Raw genomic sequence first — 24,515 nt, 5'->3', positions numbered from 1 at the left:
TGGGGGGGGGGGGCGAAAGGGAAAAAATTATCGGAGTAAAAAAAACCTTGTTTTCACATTAGGGAAAAACACTGATAAAAAAATTTAAATTAATGAGAAACACTGAAAAAAAAACTATATAATTTTTTTTGGGGGAAATTTCGGAAAGAAAATAGCTGTGATTAATCACATTTTAGCCACTTGAAGTGATTAATTAACATTGTTGTTTCACGCAACTTTGTAAATTCTACATAGAAAAAAACACGGAATAGGGGGTGGTGGTGTAGGTATGCAAATCTCGTGGTTTTACTGACTTTTACGTGTCTGTGCGTATTGGGATAAAATATTTAACAGGGTCCCAGTGGTGGTCGGCTGAAGTTGGTTTTCTGTGATTCCCAAATTCAAGGCGCGAATGCGAGCCGATCTCCCCGTTGAAAAAGTCTCGCCACAGAGAGCAACAAGCCTACAAACGGTACAAATATTCAATCGTTTCACTTCAGAAATGTAGATGGCAACACTAAAAAATCAGACAACACTAGATACACACTCAAGACTGTTAGGCACGCACACACACGCACACACACACACACTTCCGGCACTGCTATTTGCTGCTAGAATGGGTAAATAGTGATTTACATGGCTATGTACAGCAGGGGTGCACAACCACCTGCCCGCGGGTCAGATAGAACGTCCCGGTGGAAAGTTATAACGATTGACGATATTTCCTTTTTTAAAATACTTCCCGTATTTTAAGTGGTCGAGGATCCATGGGGATGTAAGATTGGCAATTATCCCAAAGAATTGTCATATTCAAGTAAAGTTGACAATTATAGCCAAAAGTTATCGAAGGAAAGTAATGGTGCCATTTATAACTAAAAACAAAACAAAACAAGACAATGACCGGTGAAGTTGCTAATTACAGCCAGAAAAAATTGTCAAAGGCAAGTGAAGTTGCCAATTACAGTAAAAAAATAACAAATGTTGAAAGACAAGTAAAGTTGTCAATTGCAGATAAAAATTGCCAAATGCAAGTAAAGACGCCAATTCAGCTAAAAGATATAAAAAGGTAAATAAAGTTGCCAATAACACAGCCAAAATTTACCAAAGGCAAATAAAGTTGTCATTCACAACCAAGTCAAAATCAGGTAAGTTGGCAAGAGCTAAGCGTAGGGTTACCGAAAACTGAGAAAGGAGGACGCCTGTCCACGCGATCTTAGTGACGTCGCTTATCCCAATTTTCCCAATAGATGGAGCCACTATTCCTATTAATTAAAAAACCTTCCACAACAATAATTTTTCCCAACTCTAAAACAGAACCACTAAAAAAAAAAACCACAGAAATGGAAAAAATTCTGGAAATTTCGAGGGCTATTGGTGGATGCGTGTGGGGGGGGGGGGGAAACACAAAAACACTCTCATATCAATGAAGAAATATGCTTCAAAGTGGAAGGAACAAAGATTTCCACAGAAAAGAAAAATAATTCCGGAAACGTGAAAAGAGAGGAGGACAAAAGGGCGAATTTTCCGAAACGTAGGAAGACGGTCGGTAACCTCAAGCATGTTTCGTACTCGAGGAGTGCTGCCATCTGGCTTCGTTATTAGAAGCTGAAATGGCAGGTCCTGAAATTTCGTGTCTATGTAGTAAGTATCTCATTGAAGTTCCTAATGGCCGTATTCACGGAGCGACTGCGGCGAAAATATCTGCTTTGGCTTTATTCACAGCTGAAAAATATCTGCCTTGGCTTTATTCGCAGCTGAAAATATATGCCTAGGCTTTATTCGCAGCTGAAAATACAAATACAACGCCACAACAGGCAAATTGCCCAACGAGGTGGCTGACTTAAGAACATCATGGATCCCCGAGCCATTTTTGGAGGCCCTACCTACTACTACTACACCACCCCCGCGGAACCCCCCACGACCCCCGCGAACCCCCCACGAATCGGTACATGCGGGAATGTGCGTGTACGTGTAGTGAAACCTGACGTGAAGTTTTTTGTTGTTTCTCTGTAATGCTTGTTATGTGTAGTGCTGCCATCTGCCACAGTTTTTCTAACTATGAGTGAAGTGTTATGATTGAATGATTTATCGTTGTAGGACTGTTGCTCTCTGTGGCGAGACTTCTTAACGGGAGATCGGCTCGCATTTGCGCCTGGAAGTTGGGAACCACAGAAAACCAACTTCAGCCGACCACCACTGTGGGGTTCGAACCCGGATCCTCGCATCACGAGTCCGTCACTATAACCACTCGACCACCACAGCGGCCTAGGCTTTATTTGCAGCTGAAAATATCTGCCTAGGATGCTTATTCGCAGCTAAAGATGTCTACCTTGGTTCATTCAAAAGTAAAAAATGAGGGCGGGGGGGGGGGATTTATATCTGTCTCGTAAAATACGGGACGATTCAACGAACCGAAACAATAGATCGCCTCTCCCAACACGCCACCCTAGATCCACACCTGGGCGCCTATGGCAAATTCATTATATGAGGTATCATAAATTCAGTAGCGCTTCCAGTTGATTGATGACCGAAGTTCATCATCAAGTCGATTTTTCAGCTCAGATGCTGGCTTTAAAATCCATAAACCATATCCGGACCATGCACAGCAATCGACTCGGCGCACTAACTTGAGTAAAAATCGAATACATGACCATTTGTGTCCGGGATTAACGATCAAGTTACCGGAAAATTTCCCATGTTAGTGCTCACCTCGAGTTTTATACGGGTATTATATACGTATACACGTTTTATAAGAAGAGCGATAAATCCGGAAATTACTGACATTAATGTATTTCGCACTTAACACGATACCCCCCCTAAAAGCAACTTCGATTTCTGCGCAGAATTCCTCCAGATTACCCTGCAGATTCCTCGTTATAAGTTGAGGTACTCTAACCGCTGCTCATAACTCAACGCCGAAAGTACTCATTATGGTAATGGTCTACTTATTGAATGCCATCGAAGAACAGTTTCAACTTGTAACCCGAAGTAACGACGCTTTTGGAGCACATATCGGTCGGTGCTATTAGTTTCTCCTTCATCAATCACACCGTGTGACATTTTATTAGAAGGGCTGATGATAGAACAGAACCTTGCGGTACACCCTCGGAACTTGCCGTTCCGAGTTCGGTTTTTTGGCAAAATGCCCTAGGAAAATAAAAGCCGTGATTAGGAGCAACTGTGCGCAATATTTCTCTCAAATACAGTCGCGGGCAGAAGTATAGATAGAACCGGTACGGAATTGGATCGGAAGAAATCCAGAACTTTAGCCACCGACATTTTGCCCCCGACGTTTCGTCACCAGTACAATTCGCACCGGACATTTCACCGGTCCGAATGTATGAGTGACCGAAAGAGTGACCAAGTAACTGGCTAAATGCTTGGATGACCAAGTGATTGGGCGAGTGACCGTATGAGTGAGCGAATCAGTGATGACTGTATGAGTGACCAAGTGAGTATGGGATTGACTGTATGAGTGACCAAGTGAGTATGGGATTGACTGTATGAGTGAGTGATCGACCGAATGAGTGACCAAATAAGTGTGTGTGTGATTCATTGTATGAGTGCGTGGGTGACTGTATGGGTGAGTGAATGACCAATTGAGTGTGTGCATAGCCAAGTGAGCAGGTAATGAGTGTGTAGTATGAGTGACCAAGTTATCGTATGAGCGATCAAGTTAGTGATCGTATGAGTAACCATGTTGGTGACCGTACGAGTGATCACACTCACTTGGTCACATCACACTCTCTCATATGGTCACATACTATCACTCACTCATACGATCACCCACACACTCATGTGGTCACTCACCCCTTCAATTGGTCACTCATACGGTCACTTACTTGGTCACCCACCCACTCACACGGGCAGAGCAGGCGGAATGGCCAAATTTCCGTAAACCGAATCAGAAAGGGCACGTCTTACGAACATGAAATTTTCGTGATACTTAACATGAAAATAAGTTTAAAAAAAAATACTGTTTAACTCGGTTATAACGATCTCAGCTGTACGAAACGTTGGCTATAACGTGAATAATTGTCATATCTGCGTGACAATCATTTTCTTGCATATCTTGTGCATGCATTCACAAGTGAAGAGGACAAATTTCTCTACACCAAAGGGCCACCAATATGGCCGACATATATGTCGCCCTTTGGTGGCCTTGATGCCGTTCACGAGCCATTAGCTGATTGCTTGCCACCGTCCATCACACGGCAATGTTCAGCGCATGTGCTTCAGGGAAGGAATTCCTTATTGCTTTTATAGTGTAGTGGTAGCGAACTCGCTTGTGCTGCTAAAGGTTTGATTATCAGTAGAGGAAAATATGAATTTTTCTTCCCTAATTATCATTATCATCATCTCTGCTTAACAACCAGTTCCCCGCATATCTAGTGATAATTGGTGGTCCCAGCTGATTCATACAGCAGGGGTGCACAACTTCTCAGCCTACGGACTGCATATTCGGTTTTTCTGCCACCTGCGCGCCAGAAACTAGTGTATACACACACGGTGACCATACTACCCGTATTTTAAGGGACATTCTCGTAATTTTTGTCGTCTCAATCATAAAATATGTCCGGATATTTTTTGAAAGTTATACAGAATGTCTTTGTTAAAATGTCCCGTATTTTCAACGAAGCTTAATGAGTTTGCATTATTTACTTTACTGTCAAGTTTATGGACCTTTTGATAAAAATTTTTGGCTATATAATTGGCAACTTTTTCTCCCTCTGAAGTTATTTTTATTTTTTTGGTTATGATTGGCAACTTTTGGACCTTTGACAATTTTTTTGGCTATAATGTGTGGCTTCACTTTTAACAATTTTCTTTGCCGTAATCGACAACTTTACATACATTTGACAAATGTATAGATATAATTTGCAGTTTCATTTACTTTTAACAAATTTTCTTAGCAATAATTGGCAACTTTGCTTACCTTTAACAGATTTTATGGTTATAATTTCCAGTTTCACTCACTTTTAACAATATTTTTTGGCTATAACTGCAACTTCACTTACATTTGACAATTTAGCAATAATTGGCGCATCTATCCCGATTTTCCGTATTTTTATGAAGAAAATATAACTAGTTTTTTACTACTATTACTTTTCCGCCGGAACAACTTTCGCGGGTCGGATGGAACGCTTCGATGGGCCGCATTTGGCCCGCGGGCCTGAGGATATGCACCCCTTGACATAGAGGATAATCAACCCTGCTTATAAAGTCGATGGAAACACATCGACCTCGGATACAACGACACATTTTCTACCTATTTTCATAGTGTTTTTCTGAGGAATTCTTAGATTTAATAGCTCAACACACATCAAGTCAATGTGTGTGTTTGTGTTTTCTACAATACCTAACGCTAAAAATAAGATTTATTACATGTTTGACGCTCCGATTTGCTCACTGACATTCCCGTGTTATGGCTCTTCCTGATTTTTTTCGTTTAAAATAAAAATGTCCCGTTTTTCCGACGAAGCTGATTTTAATTCATAATCTTCACTATAATCGGGGGTAAGATAATTAATATAATTCATAAAATGTGATTTTATGAATATGAATATAAATATCTATTATCCACATGTTTGATTTTTCTTTCGTGAAATATTTTAAATGACTGCAGACTATATTTCACCGTATTTCTCGCCAATAGTCAATATTTGCCAAGGGATTTTATAAGGAATGTTTGGCAACTTCGCCGGCAGCTGTCAACATTTTTGGAGACAATTGTCTCGTAATTACGATCCCAATTTTTGTGAGCAAAAGATGCCACACTAAGTAGAAACAACGACTTCATAAGCAGTATTCGTTTGCAACTTGTTATATTGTTGCGAAAATTATGTAAATAGTCAATATTTTAGTCATTTTTTCGCCCGTAAATAACCATTAATGCATCACTCTGTGAATCGCCAAATTTACGACATAATTGGCCAATCTGGTGACAGCGATGTCATATCGTCAAGAGAAGTGTGAAGATGAAGAGAGAATCGTGGAAATTTTTCTTTCGTCTGTAAAGTGGCGCCACCAAAAGAGAACTATGAGTAGTCCGTCCAATTTCTTTGAAGAGATGAGATCTTATTTGTAGGTCGCTCTTTTTTGTTCAGCGTGTTTCGTCGAAATCGCTGTTTGTGAATACGTGTACATAGCTGTTCTGTAAAATAAATCTATGTTGTCCTTCGAATTGCTTCGTGGTTTGCTATCTCGAGTGGTTGTGAGAGATATTATCCGAAACAATATTTCTCTCGCCAAAAAGTTCTTGAAAACGTCAACGTCGGTTATAAAGACAAAATATCGCGTAATTTTTCGTTATATATAAGCGAGTTTGATCGTACATTTGAATTAACTGCAGACTTACTGTACTTCCCGCCAAGGGATCCGCAATAACTGCCAATTTCGCCAACTATTGGAAACATTTTTGGCGAGAATTGAAGTCTCGTATTTATAATCCATGTTTCATGCTAAAACATTAGTTTGAAATTTATATCCCATCATATACGCTGATATAAATTCATCCTCTTTCATGCTGACATCTCTCCTTCATGCAACATGAAGGAGAGATGTCAGCATGAAAGAGGATGAATTTATAGAGAGTCACTCTCCTTCATGTTGCATGAAGGAGAGTGACTCTGCCCTGAGTCAAAACAAAACATTATTTTCACTTTTTTTCTTGGCTAATTGGGTTGCTGTACATTAGAAATGTATGACATCCATATTCTCTGTTACGGGCATCTTTTTCTCAGCCACCTTGTTGGGCATTTTGCCTGTTGCGGCCTTGCATTTGTATTGCCATCTCATTCATAATGAGATAACTTCACGTATTTATTATATTATTAGTATTTTTATTAACATTTTATTGTATTATATAAGTATTATTATTTTATTAGTACAGCAAAGCCTCTCTTTTACGGACAGCAACGAGACAAAAAAGTTCGTCCGTAAAAGAGGAGTGATCGTTAATCAGAGGTTTGATATGCATACTTTTGTTATACATGGGAAATTATTATTTGGCTTCAAAAGAGTGGTGACCGAATCTGAGGGGGAGGGGGTGTGTCCGCCAAGAAAGGTGTAGTGATTAATGATGATAAAATCTATTCAATTTATTTATTAAACTAAAACAAATCACAAAAATCACTACATACGCATGGAACGGACATACACATACGCGACAACATGTGACACCTCAACCGAAAAACCGAGTGTCATCTCCAGACGGCTTTGACTTCTCTTCCAACCACAAGGAAAAATATGTATAATATCCGGACGGCTTTGACCGATTCCCCACAGGTAGTCCCCCACCAGCGATAGCGAGAGAACTACCTGCAAGGCAACCTGAATCTGACCCGTCTACCTGAGCGGGTGGTCATGAAAGTTTGGTCCTCGTCACTGGAAGTCTGTTGATCTTTTGAAGTTATTGTTGCTTGCTGATGCTTTGAACTTGTGGTTGCTTGCTGTGAAGTTGTTGTTGCTTGCCGTGAAGTAGTTGTTGCTTGCTGTGAAGTTGTTGTTGCTTGCTGATCGTTAGAAGTTGTCCGCTGATGCTTTGAAGTTGTTGCTTCTTGTTGATCGTTGGAAGGCTTGTGGGCATTGAAGGGCAGGTCATCACCACAGATGTAAGCCGGTTTGACTCTGTCTATGCTTACAGATACTGGTCGACCTTTTATTAGTATTTGGAACACCTTTTCTGATCTTGACAGTACTTGGTAAGGTCCCTCGTACGGAGGTTCTAGGCCTTTCTTCACTCTGTCCGTGCGGAGGAAAACATATGAGCAAGACAGCAGGTCCTTGCTGACAAAAACAGAATGTTTTCCGTGGCGAACAGTCTGTCTTGGGCTTAAATTTTCCATGGTGGTCTTCAACTGATCAACGAAGCTTGATGGATCTGGGTGATGACGACTAGGTACGAAAAACTCTCCTGGCAGCCGTATAGGTGCACCATACACCATTTCCGCAGTTGTAGCTTGCAAGTCCTCCTTCCAGGCGGCTCGAAAACCCAACAGAATCGTAGGAAGTACTGTTACCCAGCGGTTAGTTGCGTGAGCCTTGATAGCAGACTTAAGGTCTCGATGGAAGCGTTCTACTTGACCATTTGCTTGTGGATGGTATGATGTGGTCCTCTGGCGATTGGTTCCCAAGAACTTGGTTAGAGCCTTGAACAAAAAGGACTCAAACTGGACACCTTGATCTGAGGTGATTCTGTTAGGTGAACCGAACCGAGCAACCCATCCAGAATAGAAAACCTTGGCCACGGTGTCAGCAGAGCTATCCGGCATAGGGAAGGCTTCAGGCCATTTAGAGAAGCGATCCACACAGGTGAGGCAATATGTGTAGCCTTCTGATGGAGGCAAAGGGCCTACAATATCAATGTGGACATGTTCAAACCTGGCATCAGGTGGTGAAAATTCCCCATGTGGGCTCTTCGTATGCCGACTCACTTTAGACTTCTGACAGTTAATGCATGTACGTGACCAAGTGGTCACGTCAGCCTTCAGTGCGGGCCACACGAAACGCTCTTGAACTAGTTTCACAGAGGCCTTCACTCCAGGATGTAACAGTCCATGCAAGGCAGTGAAGATGTCCCTACGCATCGAGGATGGAACCAGTGGTCGAATGCGTCCTGTAGAGACGTCACAGTACAGCTGAAGCTTTGATTCATCAACAGGAAGAGAGTGGATTTTCAAGGAAGTAGATAAAGGATTGGTGAGTAGTTGCTGAATACCCTCATCTTTGAGTTGTTCCTCTGCCATTCGTTTGAAGTCGGTGGGAGATGGTGTGTCTATGGAAGATATAGATATCCGAGACAATGCATCTGCCACAACATTTTCTGCACCCTTGATGTGTCGGATGTCTGTGGTAAACTGGCCAATGAAATCCAAGTGTCGAAGCTGACGAGGTGAGCATTTGTCAGTAGTCTGTCTGAAGCCATATGTGAGAGGCTTCTGATCCGTGTACAGGACGAATGAATGGTCTTCAACCATGTGCCTGAAATATTTGATAGCAGAGTAAGCTGCCAACAACTCTCGATCATAGGCACTGTAATTCTTTTGTGCAGGAGATAACTTCTTGGAGTAGAACCCAAGTGGCTGCTAAGATCCTGACACACGTTGTTGCAAAGTTGCGCCCATGGCAATATCGGAAGCATCTACCACAATAGCCAAAGATGCTGCTGCCACTGGAAATGCCAAAGCTGTTGCATCTGCCAGATCCCGCTTAGACTTCAGGAATGCTTCATCGGCTTCTTTGGTCCAAACGATCTTCCTCTTATCGTTTCGCTTGGAACCCGCTAGAAATTTATGCAGGAGTACCTGCGTCTCTGCTGCTTTTGGAACGAAGCGACGATAAAAATTGAGGAGGGCCAAAAATCGTCGGAGCTCTTTGACTGTGTCTGGCTTTGGGTATTGAGCGATGACCGACACTTTCTCAGGAAGAGGTGCAACGCCAGTTGCAGAGATCATATGACCCAAAAATCGAACTGATGGTTGCCCCAGAACACATTTAGCAGCGTTGAGGCGAACTCCGAATTCTGAAAAACGTTTGAATACTTGGCACAAATGTTCCTTGTGCTCTTCAGCGTTTGTAGATGCCATGAGAACATCGTCGAAATACGGTACACAAAAGGTGAAACCCTGCAACACCATATGTATGAACCTCTGGAATGTTGCAGCTGCATTCGATAGTCCGAAAGGCATGAAGAGAAATTCGAACAGCCCGAATGGTGTTGTTACGGCTGTTTTCGGAATATCCTCTTGTCTCACAGGGATTTGATGAAAAGCTTTTGCGAGATCTAGGGTGGAGAATATTTGTTTCCCCTCTAGCACCTGGAGACAGTCCTGGATGTGCGGAACGGGATATCTGTCAGGGATAGTTGCAGCATTCAGTCTCCTGTAGTCGCCGCATGGTCTCCAATCGCCGTTGCACTTGGGTACCATGTGCAGCGGGCTTGCCCAGCAACTTTGAGATGGTCGGCAAACTCCTTGGGCAACTAGATGATCGAATTCCCACTTGGCTGCACGCAGCTTGTCCGGTGGTAGCCTGCGAGGTTTTGATGCAACTGGCGGGCCTTTTGTCTCAATGCAGTGTTGGACGTCATGTTTAACAGCATTAAACGTTGCTACAGTCTCTGTCAGTTCAGGGAACTCGGTGAGAATTCGATGAAATTCACTATTGTCCCGGATGCATTTCACTGCTGGGGATGGTACGTCCGCACCAGCAATCTTGCAATGTGAACGAAGCTGAGTGAGTGGATCGATTAATTGACCGCGCCGAACATTTATAAGCAGTCCGAAATGCCGCAGAAAGTCAGATCCGATGATTGGACGTGAAACGGCAGCAACGATGAATGACCAATGAAATGCACGACGAAGTCCTAGGTCTAGTTTTAACAGTCGTTGACCGAAGGTGTGTATGGCAGTTCCGTTTGCAGCAAACAACTGAAGCTTGTCTGGCTGACGTCGGGAATCTTCTTTGCGTAGTGGCAGTACAGATACATCAGCGCCAGTGTCTATGAGGAACTGCACGGAAGATGACTGGTCAGACAGATATAGCCGGAAGCATTCGAGTTTGCCGTCACTCCGAGTATCGAGTGACGGCCCAACTAGTTTCCCTGCTGGTTGAAACTGCAAGGCTGGACACATTTGGTTGCTTTTTCTTTGAAACGCCAGTGGTACCAGCAGTGCTGGTAATTTCTGTCACGACTGCTGGAACGCTGACGAGATCCTCGGCGATTTCTTGATTGGGATCGAGCACGCGTTTCGAGACGCTGCAAACGGGAAGAAATGTCCATTAGAATGGTCTGCATTTGCGAAGCTTCAGCTGAAACCGCATGAATTGCAGTGGAGCTTTCCGCGGCGGCAAGTATGGCATCAGCCATTTCTGCCAATTTATCCAGGCTATCATTGAATATCGCTAGTATTTGCTGAACATTTGTAGGCAGCCGCTGGAGGAAAAGAGACTTCAAAATATCATCACTCACCCGTTGCCCAGCTTTACTTCGCATTTCCAGGAGAAGGCGTGATGGTTTCCGATCACCCAGTTGCAATCCAGAAATCAGGTCGCGCAACCGCTGTTCCTCCGAGTCCGCATACTGCGTGCACAAACGGTGTTTTAGCGTAGCGTAAGATGTTGCGGTGGGTGGGCTGGTGATAATGTCCCCGACAACAGACAGCTCCTCTGGTTGCAAGGCAGATACGATGTGATGATACTTGGTCACCTCGGCTGTCACTCCTGCCAGAAGAAACTGACTTTCCATCTGCCTAAACCAGATCTCCGGATTTGCTCGCCAAAACGGTGGAGCTTTTACGGAAACATGGGCGATCTCTGCCGAACCAGTTGCGTTTTCATCTGCCATTTTGTTTTGCTTAAATCCTTTGGTTGCCTGTCCTCTTCACAATATAGGTCACCAGTTGTAGTGATTAACGATGATAAAATCTATTCAATTTATTTATTAAACTAAAACAAATCACAAAAATCACTACATACGCATGGAACGGACATACACATACGCGACAACATGTGACACCTCAACCAAAAAACCGAGTGTCATCTCCAGACGGCTTTGACTTCTCTTCCAACCACAAGGAAAAATATGTATAATATCCGGACGGCTTTGACCGATTCCCCCACAAAGGTTTCACTGTATTTGGTTGCACCTGGTTCAAATCAAATCATCGATCCCGGTTGTAACGACAGTTCAGTTATAACGATAAATCTTCAAAGAATCTTAGATGTCGTTATAACCGAGCATGACTGTACTTATTTCTGTGCTGCTTATTTTTTACATTTGGAAAGTCTTTAAGGCATCGTCCCGGTTGTAACGACAGTTCAGTTATAACGATAAATCTTCGAAGAATCTTATATGTCGTTATAACCGAGCTTGACTGTACTTATTTCTGTGCTGCTTATTTTTTACACTTGGAAAGTCTTTAAGGCATCGTCCCGTTTGTAACGACAGTTCAGTTATAACGATAAATCTTCCAAGAATCTTAAATGTCGTTATAACCGAGCTTGACTGTACTTATTTCTGTGCTACTTATTTTTCACACTTGGAAAGTCTTTAAGGCATCGTCCTCGGTTGTAACGACAGTTCAGTTATAACGATAAATCTTCGATGCCGTTATAACCGAGCTTGACTGCACTTTTTTCTGCGCTGTTTATTTTCACACTTAGAAAGTCTTTAAGGCATCGATCTCGGTTGTAACGACAATTCAGTTATAACGATAAATCTTCGAAGAATCTTCGATGTTGTTGTAACCGAGCTTGACTGTACTTTTTTCTGTGCTGTTTATTTTTCACACTTACAAAGTCTTTAAGGCATCGATCTCGGTTGTAACGACAATTCAATTATAACGATAAATCTTCGAAGTCGTTATAACCGAGCTTGACTGCACTTTTTTCTGTGCTGCTTACAATAAAATATCAGAGAATTCGGATGAATTAGATTAATAAAAAAAAATCGCATTATAAAAATACAAATTTGTGACACGAGTCTTTGTTGAATGTTTACGCAAAGCCAGCGAAGTGTTATTAATCATACGTCTCTTGTACTAATTGAGAAAAACTGAGGATTTTCGATTACGGAGAAAAGTCCATTTATTAAATAAAGAAATAGAGTCAAGTAAAGAAGTATAATGCCATCAAAAAGAGAATCCCTCTATTCATTATATGTAATAATTAAATTTCAAAATACTTCTTGCATAAAAGATTAGGATGTTGTTTTAAAAAACAAAAACCGAACTATTCTTGGGAACATTGCCAATGGAGAATTCGCAGCCATTTTGTTCTTTCCAAATCTGAATATGATAGAAACAAAGCTAGACGGGGAGGAATATCGATAAAACGGACACGTGTCAGATTCCAACCTCTCTTCTGGGAATCTTTTAAGAATCTCCTAAGAAAAATCCAATAAAATCCCGACGATTCCTCGAAGACGTGAAATTTATCCACGCTTGTGTCAGCGACAACATGCGAAATTTCATTTATGGATTAAAAGACAGAAGAAATGTTAAAACAAGGAAAAAGGAATGGAAAAAGGCAACTTTTTAATTTTCTGACATGATGATGAAAAGCTCTTTTAAAATGTTATAACAAAAAATTAATGTCTGTCTGGAAAAATGAACGTAATTGGATTTCCCAAGAACTTCAAACGTAAAATATAGCTTGTTAATGAGCTTTACTCGGTAAAAGAAAAAAAAAAACCAAGGTAAATGGTTTTGGCTTTTTACACAGCGGTCGACGTTATCGTCATGTCTTTGATGGGTGGAAAAAAATTAGCAATTAATGATTTATTTGTTAATTATTTCTGTTAATAAGAAGAGAGTGAACTAAAGAGTTGAGCATTTACCTAATATATATATATATATATGTATATTATAAAGAACTGAAGATAATATGGAATGCTAATTAATCTTCAGTGATGGAATATTTCTTGAAGCCAGTTCGGGAACTTAATGATGAAACATACTCAGGTATATTATTTATGCACAAAAATGTAGTGTTATTTTATTTATTTTTTTTGAATAAGTCTGTTTGCTATATCATAAACAGCGGTAATAATATGGAAAATTTCACTTGTACTGTGCGTGTGAGAGTGTGTACTTTTTTTATTTTAACAAATTAATTGCCATTTTCAAATAATGTTTGCACATTCATCTCTCCCTTTTCTAATTTTGAAAGAGAGTTTTCACATTTTTAGGATCCTTAAACCAGAATCATTGCAAAAATTTATGAAACTAATCCTCCTTCGATAGCGCAAGACCTTAATTTATTTTGATTTTTCTTTCAGTCACTTACTTACGTACTTGAGGAAAAATTTGTCTCTTCCGTCTTTACCACGACGAAGAGCATGCTTTAGTACTAAACACAATGCAAATACGTTTTCTTGTAAGTGTTCTTTCACAGGGCGAGCAAAGGAAAGGATACTTCGCTGAAGATCTCTTGGGTAAAGTATGATAATCCACTGTCTAGACACGAAGGACCACTCAATCTCATGCGTTTGATTTCCCATATAAGCGTTATTATACAGTTTATTTTCAATATATTCCGGAGACGAGATTAACATATGAAAGATTAGCCAATGCTTCGTTTTCTCCCGATTAGAATGAACTTTCCATTTACGTATGCTAATAAATGGAAAACTTATTCAGAACTATCTCAAAATTAATTTTTATTTTACTTGGTTGTAGTAATGTTCCGGTACTTCGTGGCTTATTGCTTAATAAGCGATTCCTTATCCATGCATAATATATGCGTGTATAACGAATACGTGCAGGCCTCCACCTATTACTTGGAGGTTGCGTCAAGAGAATATCGAGTGGAATGCCGTACTCAAGTCACAACATTACAGAAATTCACTGACTTGGAATTTAATGGGCCGGAAATCCGAAATAATTCCCGTTTATTCGTGGATGGTGTTTATCTACGTAAAATATACAGTCTGTAAGTTCTAATGAAGTTTAATATAGTAAGTGTAAGTATGGCTAAACTTCTCCGAGGATATAGATCAGATATCTAATATGATGCATGCTTCGCGTGTATCTTAATTTAACCTTCTTGCATCAGTTATGTCAGATGCCAGCTTATTTGTTAACAAAATGCGGTATTTCCTTTTCTCTTGGATAAGCTATATTTTTATGTTATGTGATGCTGTCATAGTCAAAAATGGAAGACGAAATTCGTAATGACGTTAGCATTAGGTGGCAATCGCGTTACCTGTCTCGCCCCTGAGGGCATACAGTAGGTTCTGAGGGTCATCACCGGCCCTGCTCCCATTGGTTGCGAGGACCGACGTTGCGAGAGCAAGCATGCTCAGCAGGACTGGTTGTGCGAAGATGCTGCTTGCATCTTTATGCGTATAAAATTAGATCAAACTTGGCCGATCTAAAACACCTTGGCCTTGTTGATCGACCATTTGCGTCAGGAGGGGCTGAGCCCGTCCTTTGGGTCAAATTAAAATTAAATTTACCTTCCTCTGAGCCTCATCGTCCCACTAAAAGACGTACATCACTGGGTGTGTCAGGACCACCGATAACTCTGGGTTAATTAAGACTTTAAGAGTTTAAGTTAAACTTTGCGAAATATGGCAACATATTTACAATATCCACTATCCCGACTGACGTCACACAAGAAAGCCATCGACCGCGACAACGACCTACGAGTCCGACTCGTGTTAGCGTTTTGACCTCCCTCTGGAGAAGCTTGCATCTCCCGGCTGTGCCGATGTGGTGGTCAAGTGGTCATAGCGACGGACTCGCATCGCGAGGACCCGGGTTCGAGCATCACCTCCTAGAGATAGAAGGCCTCCGCACTCTGCCTGTGACGTCAGTAAGTAGTCTATTTTCCCTCAGAATATTCACGGAAAAAAAATTCCCTGCTCGTGCCAGTATCAATGTTGTGAGGAAAAGAAATGATCGAGATCAGAATTGACGATTTCTACGCCCCACATCCAATCACTATGCGGTATTTGTGAGGCAATCAGGAAGATTCGACGCCAAAATAAGAAGAAACGAAATACGATGCTGTGTGGCAAACTTGCTAGGTAGCCTGAATGACGTTTATGGTAAACACTGCATAGGCGTTCTATCTCCAGGAGGTGATGGTTCGAGCCCCACCGTTGCCATAGTGGTGGTCGGTTGAATTTGGCTTTCTGTGGATCCCAACTTCAAGGAGCGAATGCGAGCCGACCTCCCATCAAAAAAGTCTCACCACAGAGAGCAACAGACCTACAAATGTAATTCGTAATTCAATCATAACACATCACTCACTTTACTTCTGAAATATAGATGGCGGCACTGAAAAATCAAACACAACACTACATAGGCACTGAAACTGTTAGGTACACACACAGGTACACTTCCGGCACAACTCACTAGGTAGTAAATCACCCATAGATGGTGAGTTGTACTCGATTTGAAAAAAAAAAAGAAGATCCTGGCTGTGCAGCGATGGCCCGTTGGAAAGGCCACGCCTCTCTCGCAATTAGCTCGAGCACAGTTCATGTACTTGCCATCGCATTGGCATTCCTCATGGCCCTCCCTCCTCACTCCAGTTTTCGCACACCTCTGGTCGTTTGAACTAACGTACAAGATGACCGAGCTATACCAGCACTTAAAGGCTTGAGGAACTTCTTTACCACACAGCGATACCAACCTACATAAACCGTGCCTCCCTACACACGCACTCAAAAAGAGCACGGGTCTACCCGCACTCGGGTAGACCCGTAAATGAAAAGAATCGACTCGGAAAATGTGTCTCTCTCTATTGCTCTTATATTTCTAATAAGCGCATCGGGATTTTTTCGCATTCCTCAATATAGAGCCGCTCGAGCTCTTCTACGAGCTGTCTGGGCACATAATCCTTGTCAGCTGCGAGGAGTTCGATCCCCAGCTTCTCGACCTCAGTTTTCAGGCTTCCGACCTCCCCAACGAGCTACGACTTTTCAGCCCTCAGTCTCTTGTTCTCCTCGGCAAGTTCACCTGCGGAAGTACTCTTTTCGTATTGAACTCTTACGAGACTGCGCTTGAGAGCGCCGATCTCGTTTTGCAACTCCTGTTTTTCTCTACTAAGGAGTAGGATCCCATGCTCACAGTCTTTATTTGACTCTGTTTTTTTATCCTGTAATTTTTCTTCTCCTTCAGGCGGTCATCTTCCATCTTCTCCACATTTTTGGTAAGGGACTGGACTTCGCGTTCTAACTCGAGTTTCATTAGCTTTTTTTCGGTGTCACAGTCGTGGTCGATGACCAGCCAATTCGTTGAGTGTCATCCTCCCCCCCCCTCGTCCGCTGTTTTTTCTCAAACCATCCAGGTCCGACCACGAGGAGGTGGGGGTAGGCTTCCCTACTTGTGCGCAGTTCGAAATGAGTTACAATTTACCCTACAAAAAAATTTTGCCAAGGCAAAAGTGTGTTAGTTCACTTTGCGAAAATTTTTAGACAACTGAGAACTCGAACTGGGGGCACGTGATACTCGGACCCTCTAAGCACTAGGTGGTGGAAATACGCTTCTATCACACAGGAACACTTATTAAACGCACATTCAAGAGGTTCGTTGCTCACATATCATTCTGCACATTCGGTTGCTTGATGTCTTAAAGAGATATAATACTACCACAATTACTTAACCGTACATGCACCTTGTAAACATTCTTCTGGAGGAGGGTAGGGGGAGATTTCTCTAACGAATTGGTGCATGGCGGAACGTGTGCTCTAAGTGTATGTGTGGCTCTAATGCTGTTGGAGTTCCATGTGTGTTACATGTTTTAGTGGTATTACCATCTGATTTTCCTATTTTGAAAAAAAAAAAAAAAGATGCAGATGTCTGAATTTTTTGTGTAGTGCTGCCATCTGCAATCAATTTTTAAACTATAAATTTTTCTCAACTCATAGTAAGTGAAGTGTAATGAATGAATAATTGTAAGGTTGTAGGCCTGTCGCTCTCTGCGGCGAGACTTTTTAACGGGGAGATCGGATCGCATTCGCACCTTGAAGTTGGGAACCGCAGAAATCCAACTTCAGCCGACCACCACCACCAGACCGACCGTGACCTCCGCTCTGTCCCCCTAGGGGATAAAAGCTGGTCCGTCCCAGGAGACGTAGGCCACGGTGGAAAAATCAAACGACATCCAAGACCAGCAAAACACCCACACCAAGCCACAAGCCAACCAGCAGCAGGACCCCTCATACAACTTCAACCCCCTCACATACTTCCCCCACTGTTTGTACAACACCATTGTGTCGCCAACGGGGCTCGAACCTGGGTTTTTCAATGAGAGTCGGGCACGATGCCCACATGACCGTTCAGTGGCTGCCATCATTACTACTACCGTACATTAGGGTGGAGCGAAACACGCTTTATTTATTTACTTAAGAAAGTCATCTGAGTTTATTTGAGTCATTAAATGGCACCAATCTGGCTAGAACGAATTGTCTCCAAAATATTGTCATCTTGGGGTTCCACACTTCAAGTGAATATTTATAAAGTGGGTCCCACTGTCCCATGTTGAAAAGCCGTGCTGTTGTTGACATATCATTAAAAATATTATTTTACCATTGATTTATTTCAAATTCTGTACACGTATATTTGATTGTATATTTGCCAACCTATGCCAATGTCAAAATTTTGCACATCGCATTTTCAATATGTAAAACCGGCTTAAAAAAATTAAATTTTCTCAATTTTTCAAAAAATTCCTTTTTTTGCGTGCATGATTAAGTAGCATGACATCAGTGTAATCGAATAAAAATAGCTTCAAAATAAAGAAAAAATTGTTAAGATTTTAAAATTATGAGAGGAATTGAGATTTGAGACTCACAATCTAATTTGAAATTGAATTTTGAATTTAAAATTAAAAAACAAAATTTTTTTCATTATAACCCAAGGGTTTATGAATGAATATCAAATCTTTTATGAACTGAATAGAGTTTCTTTTATTTTGAATAAATTTTTATTCAATTACATTGATGTCGCAGGACTGCAGCTATAGAAGAGCATATTGTTGTCTCAGAACCTGGTTCTGTTTATATAGGACATGCGACTCCGGATTCTGGGTCTAGTGCAAATATTATAAGAAGCATCACCAACTTCGTTACACAGAAAGGGGATTACGTTGTTGCTGGGCGTGATGGAATGAACGTCAACATTGAGAGGAAAAATGGCTTAGTTAGACGTGTTGAAATCTTTGTCGGCTATAGATTGCATTGGTTTGTATACTTATTGCATACCAATGAACTGCCGTTTCGTCGCCTTTTCCAGAAGATTGATGGAACATCTGGGCCAAAACAGTTTTCCGGAAACAATAGGAAAATCCCTGGAAACGTGAGAAACCCTTGCCGTGGCAATCTTTCTCCGTGGCTTGAGTCCATTCATATCATTTCATAAACACACTTGACAGTTTTCTTTATTTTGAATCAATTTTCCTTCAATTACATTGTTGTCATGCTATTTTACCATGCGTGCAATGTGTTAGCCACTTTACGATCAAGGACATAATTGCGTCCAAACGCATGTGGAATAAACTCAAACTAGCTCTCTCTCCGTTTTCTTTCCTCTCCCCTCATGATCGTGAGGCTTTGTTGTAACCCTACGAGAAGTTGTTCTTTTAACTTTCCTTTTATTTCTATACAATTTTATTAGTGATTTTTCCCCCACATATGATGTATCCTTCTACTGTATACATACAAAAGCAAAAGAGAACAGGTTGGGTGAGGTTGAAAAGAGAAATCTACTTCCTACACCTACTCTCTCTTACCCCTCTATCCTCCTTCTCTCTCCCCTCTTATCTGTACTTATCTATTATACTGTTTTCCTTTCATCTTTTTTTTCTCCCACTATTTTTTCCCCTTCAACTTCTTTCCTTTTTTATAACGTGCGGTTAAGTTAGGACAAGGTTACCATATTTATCGCCCATTCGCCAAATATATATCATCCGAATTTCTTGCCGATTCCTTGTAAGCGGAGGAGTTAAAAAGGGAATTTTTTTTTTTAAAACAGTGGAAACTTAAGTACTAGAAATATGTAAAATTCCGAGAAGGCATAGGTTGGCAAATGGACATTAAAAAATTAAAATAGGTGAACCAAATTTGAAGTAAAGCAATGTCTAAATAATATTTTTTAATGATATTTCAACAAGAGCACGGTTTTTCAACATGTGGGGAGGGGAGGGGAGTGGGTAGGGGGGGGGGACCCATTATAAATATTTACTTCAGGTGTGGAACCTCAAAATGGCAATATTTTGAGATGAAATTTGTTGGAGACAATTTGTTCTATAGAATTTCGGCCACGTTTAATGATGTAGGCAATAATAAAAAGAAAGTAAAGAAAAGTGTTTCTCACTCCATCCTTACCGCATATGCACCTCATATACATTCCTCTGCTGAATTTCTAACGAATCAGTGCATGTCCGAACGTGTTGTGTGAAAGTGTATGTCACTCAACACACATAAAGATTCATTATTTTTCACTCGCACGAGCTTTTGATTGTATATAATACAGGGGGGATTTTAATTAAAGTTAGTTTTCCGAATACTGACAGATGTTTAGGATATCTTAATCAGACCATGGAGAAAGATTTATGAAATGAAATAAATAGTTCAATTTTCAACCACCAGGTGAAAAAAATGGAGCTTTCTTATTGCATTTTAATTTTTGTCGCACCACGGCCATTTTCTGCACAAACGAGGGCTTAATTATTTCGGGACCTAAAATTTATTGCCGATTCCGAACGATTCCGGCAGGCTTGTTTTTATACTCATGTTGCCGTTTCCTGTAGTACCCCTGCGTCAGGAAAGTTTTCTGACAAGGACGAACCGGGTATCGAACTCGCGACATTTCTAAACATCCTTTGGTACTTTAGGCGAGTATCTTATCGACCCGGGCTATCGCCCCTTTTATTACATTTTACATTTTCCCATTGTCCATATGGCGTATAATACTAAGTTTCAATGGAATACGTTCACCAACCAGAACGAGCGTTACATCGGTCGGGGTAGCGTCACTATACTGGCAATTGCTACATTGGTCTGACTAGTGTCAGTATACTGAAACTACTCAGACCTATGTAGCGCCGGTTCTGGTAGTCATATTACATTGAAAGTTAGTATATACGCTATATGGACCATGTGAAAAATGGAAAACGCAATAAAAAGCACCACTCTTTCGCCTGGTGGTCGGAAATTGAACTATTTTTTTACCTCACAAATCTCTCTCTCTGTTTCTCTCTCTCTCTCATGGTTTCATTAAGATATCCCGAAAATTTTTCTGTATTCGAATAAGCAGCTTCTAAGTAAAAAAAAAAACTGCTCAAAGTACGGGAACTTTAATTTTAATCAACCTGTAGGTATATGGAACAGGACAACAAATACACTACATATTTTAATACGCAAGTCGGACCTACACGATGACATTTCGATGTCCAATGGAGGTTTCCGAACAACGCCTCCTTCTTGTTCGAGTTCGTGTCTCATTAATCTTTGTTTACGTCCACAGCTGCGACTGAAAGTGAAACGCGTGTGAAATATTCTTTCTCCCTCCCCCTCCCTCCCACTCTAAATCACACGACGTAATTAAGTTAGTATACGGAGTGCTCTTCAACAGGATATAAAACCCGTTTCTAATTAACTACCTTATAATTAGATAAGCGAGTTATTTTGACAATCGCAAAAACTCTATCTATCCAGTAAACAATTCCGTCCAACACTCGAAAGAACAAGTAAGAATGTGAACGCTGATTTGATCATGAGAAATTTCGTAACAAAATGAGCAAAAAAACCATGCTTAAGTTATTAAATGAGAAATGCAAGTGCTATTTTTATTTGCATGTGAATTATTATACGCAGTATCTCAGGTGGGTGCAGCTTTATTCTGTTTTAAGTCAAATGACTTCATTTTACAGAAAATTGATAGTTGTCTCTCCACCGGGGAGAATAACGCCAGAGATTTGGTACTTTCGAGCACGGGGCAGGAGGACAGTGCCATAAATCTTCACCAACTTCAAGTTTTTCTGACACATATAAGGTAACGGAAATTAGTTGCTTTTGCATCAGTTGCTATTATTCCGGGGTTGTGAGCGGTTCTATCCCGGCCCATAAAATAAGGGCTGTCTAATGACGCGCCGGAGTTGGTGACAGCTGGAGTCATCGCTCAGACAGAACCGGTTAATTGCCAATGGATATCCTGGTATTTCGAGGTAGCGCGCGCTTTAGTTAAAAAGTTTTTGAGCACTATCACTGAGTCAAGGTGGCAAGAGAAACCCTTAAAGGGATGAGATACCACTTACTATGTATAGCACTGGGCTCATATTTTTCTATCTACGAAAATATTCATCAGCGATTTTCACGCCAAAATAAGGAAAACAGGTGGCAGCTAAAGCAGAATACGAAAAAATCATAACTCTGACAACATAAATACACCACGGCCTCTCAGAACGCACGTTCCGACGTGTACCAATTTCTTAGAAATTACACAGAGGAATGTTTACACGGTGCATGTACTGTCAAGTAGTAGTATGATCAGGTAGATCAAGGCATTGAACAAAACAAGCCGAATTCACTGAGGGTCCACCTGGTGGTCTCTCATGGATGGAAACAAAGTCCTCTTCTGCCGGTTCCAAAGCCGATTAGCAAGTGCTGAGTTGATATGAATTGATTACAAACCATGCAGAGCCACCAGAATATCTCACATGGACCGACCGGCGAGTACGAAGACTCGGCTCGCATTCGAACCTCGAAGTTGGGAGAACCACAGAGATCTCGTATCCACTACTACTTTCTTTCTTTCTTTCAAACTGAACCCGGCCCAAGCTCTATTGGATCCACTCCTACTACCATTACTACTACGGAATCGGCACATGCCGGAATGTGTCCTGAATGTATATGTGGCCCTAACGTATTCATGCTGTGGAGTTGAGGTTGTTTCGTGTTCGTACTGCCATCTGTCTTTCATATTCTGAAGTGAATGGGGGGGGGGAAAGCTTGAATTTTCAAGTTATGTCGAAATCGTGCTGTAGGTCTGCCTGCTCTCTGTCGTACTGCATGGCGTGTGAGGCGGCACTTTTTATTTGTACCTACTCGGCACAAAAATCATTCACAACGTTTCTGAAGTGCTGGATCGACAGTACGAAATCGGAAGTCTATCTGTCAATCAGTGTTTATGCCGATTTCCTGCCGTTTCTTTCATTTTCCTTTAGCACGGCAGCATGTGCGTTAAAATTCGGAGTAGAAGGAGCGCGTGGACCACCAGACCCCAATGTTCATTTCAGTTTTATTATTAAAGCACAAGGAAATGAATTTGGTGTGGGTTTTTAATTCAAAAGACACCCAAATTAGACTCTTTCGAGTTTTCTTTCGCGTTCTTCGCTCTCTTCAGTTGCTCTGTGAGAGCGTTATGTATGCTAAAGTACTACATGGCTTATATTGGCGTTTTGTTCTGTAGTTTATTCGTCTACACTATTTTTGCCAATGGAAATCATCTTCAACCTCCACATTCCGTCTTCACAAGTTCCTAGTCAATGTTTCGAGACACGTTTTGGAAATCACGCGAAAACGTAACGACAGGCTGCTAGACAACAAATAGTTCCAGCGCATCAAAGAAAGGGACTATCCGGATATTAACCAGTCACCTGGCTACGGCAGTACCTGCCGTTCGCGTCCATACGTAACGATCGTTCTTACGACGGCATATGCCGTCATGTGGATTTTCGGTCTTTATCACATGGATATGATGGAATAATTCGTCATGCAGCTGCTGCCATCGCACAGGCCACTAGATGGAGTTGAACAATTATATTTCAAGGTCTGCGGTTATTATTAATATTATCTTCGCTAGGCTTTGCAAGACTGAATCCTCAAGCGATTTTTTAATATATGTTCTATCTTATAATTAGTAACATTCAAGGAAAAAATCCAAGCTTTACATATAATTTTACGAATTTCGTTACATTATTTTAACATGAATTACTTAGAAATATTTTTATGCATTCATTTTGAACTTGAACAACTCATGCTGTGTCATTGCATATTTAACTAAATAACAATTCAACATTTCTATTTAGAAATCTAATTAGTTTTACTAATAACTTTTATTGTTATTACTTCAGTGATTTTAAATACACATCCAAGAACATTAGTATTAAAGTTTTTATGAAAATTTGAATCAAAATATTTTAATAGCTTCAAACTTCGAAAAAGGGAAAACCGTGCTCATCTTTATAAAAAGGAGCACCGCGGGTAGCATACGGAGAAATTAATTCGCCAGATGATTGTGGTTAATACTGACGAGGGAAGGGTTCCAAGGTGTCGTCCTCAAAAAGTATGAAAAACTTAAATTACGTTTATTTCACCCAGGAACACATAAAAACCAAAAACAATTACCGGCGAAATGCAATTATTAAAGTCGCAAAAAATTGTTAGAAATGTAACAGTTGGCTACTCATCGCATTTCACGCTTCTTGGCAATATCTATACAAGAAACTTTTTTTCCCCCCACCTTCTTTCCCTTTCTTTCCAACAGCTTCTCTGTTCCATAGAAACTAGTTATGTATTTCACTTAACGTCTCTGACGTCATTCTAGGGTAGCGGGATTTTTTAATTCATTCTTGGCCTCTATTGGCGTTCGAAATATTAATATTTAAATTTTTTTTGAGTGACCCATAATATTTCCTCCGGATTTTTAAATATTTTTCCGCATATTTAGACGAGTATATGATCAGTGGTAATTTTTTCAAATCTTTTCGAAGACATCACCTTAGGACCCCTTCCTTGTGAGATGAACTTCCGAAAGAAAAGTTTGTTGTCACCGCAGGGAATCAAACTCCGATTTCTGTACCACAATCGAAATGTGAGAATGTTCCGAAGAAACTTCCCTTGAAAATTATCGCATGAATAGTACTTTTTCGGGAAGAGCTCTCTGGTAATTTTTAGGATTTCAAAATTATCACCACTTTTGCAACAGTTCGTTCAAGTCGAATAGAAGTGTATCTGGTAACTACGGACAAAAACTTGTTATTGAGAAAGGGAGTTATCTTCCTCCAAAATCTCCCTAAACGAA

At 40.9% G+C, this 24,515-nt stretch overlaps 1 protein-coding gene across 1 annotated transcript; it reads right to left on the bottom strand.

Annotated features, from left to right (window-relative positions):
- Window positions 1–10,761: 10,761 nt before the first annotated feature.
- Window positions 10,762–11,326, bottom strand: LOC149078311 (uncharacterized). Its single transcript, XM_089241435.1, has 2 exons — window positions 10,952–11,326; window positions 10,762–10,851 (listed from the first exon to the last, which is right to left on the bottom strand). Exons 1-2 carry the CDS (start codon window positions 11,324–11,326, stop codon window positions 10,762–10,764), a joined length of 465 nt encoding a protein of 154 aa, XP_089097561.1.
- Between the last annotated feature and the right edge of the window lie 13,189 nt (window positions 11,327–24,515).

The sequence above is a fragment of the Pholcus phalangioides genome, unplaced genomic scaffold (assembly GCF_987345545.1).
Source record: "Pholcus phalangioides strain wild (caught in Gottingen) unplaced genomic scaffold, Ppha-v1.0 ptg000014l_1, whole genome shotgun sequence".
NCBI classification, from domain to species: Eukaryota; Metazoa; Arthropoda; class Arachnida; order Araneae; family Pholcidae; genus Pholcus; species Pholcus phalangioides.
The sequence above is the reverse complement of the archived record's forward strand: the minus strand, read 5'-3'. Positions and strand labels throughout refer to the sequence as shown.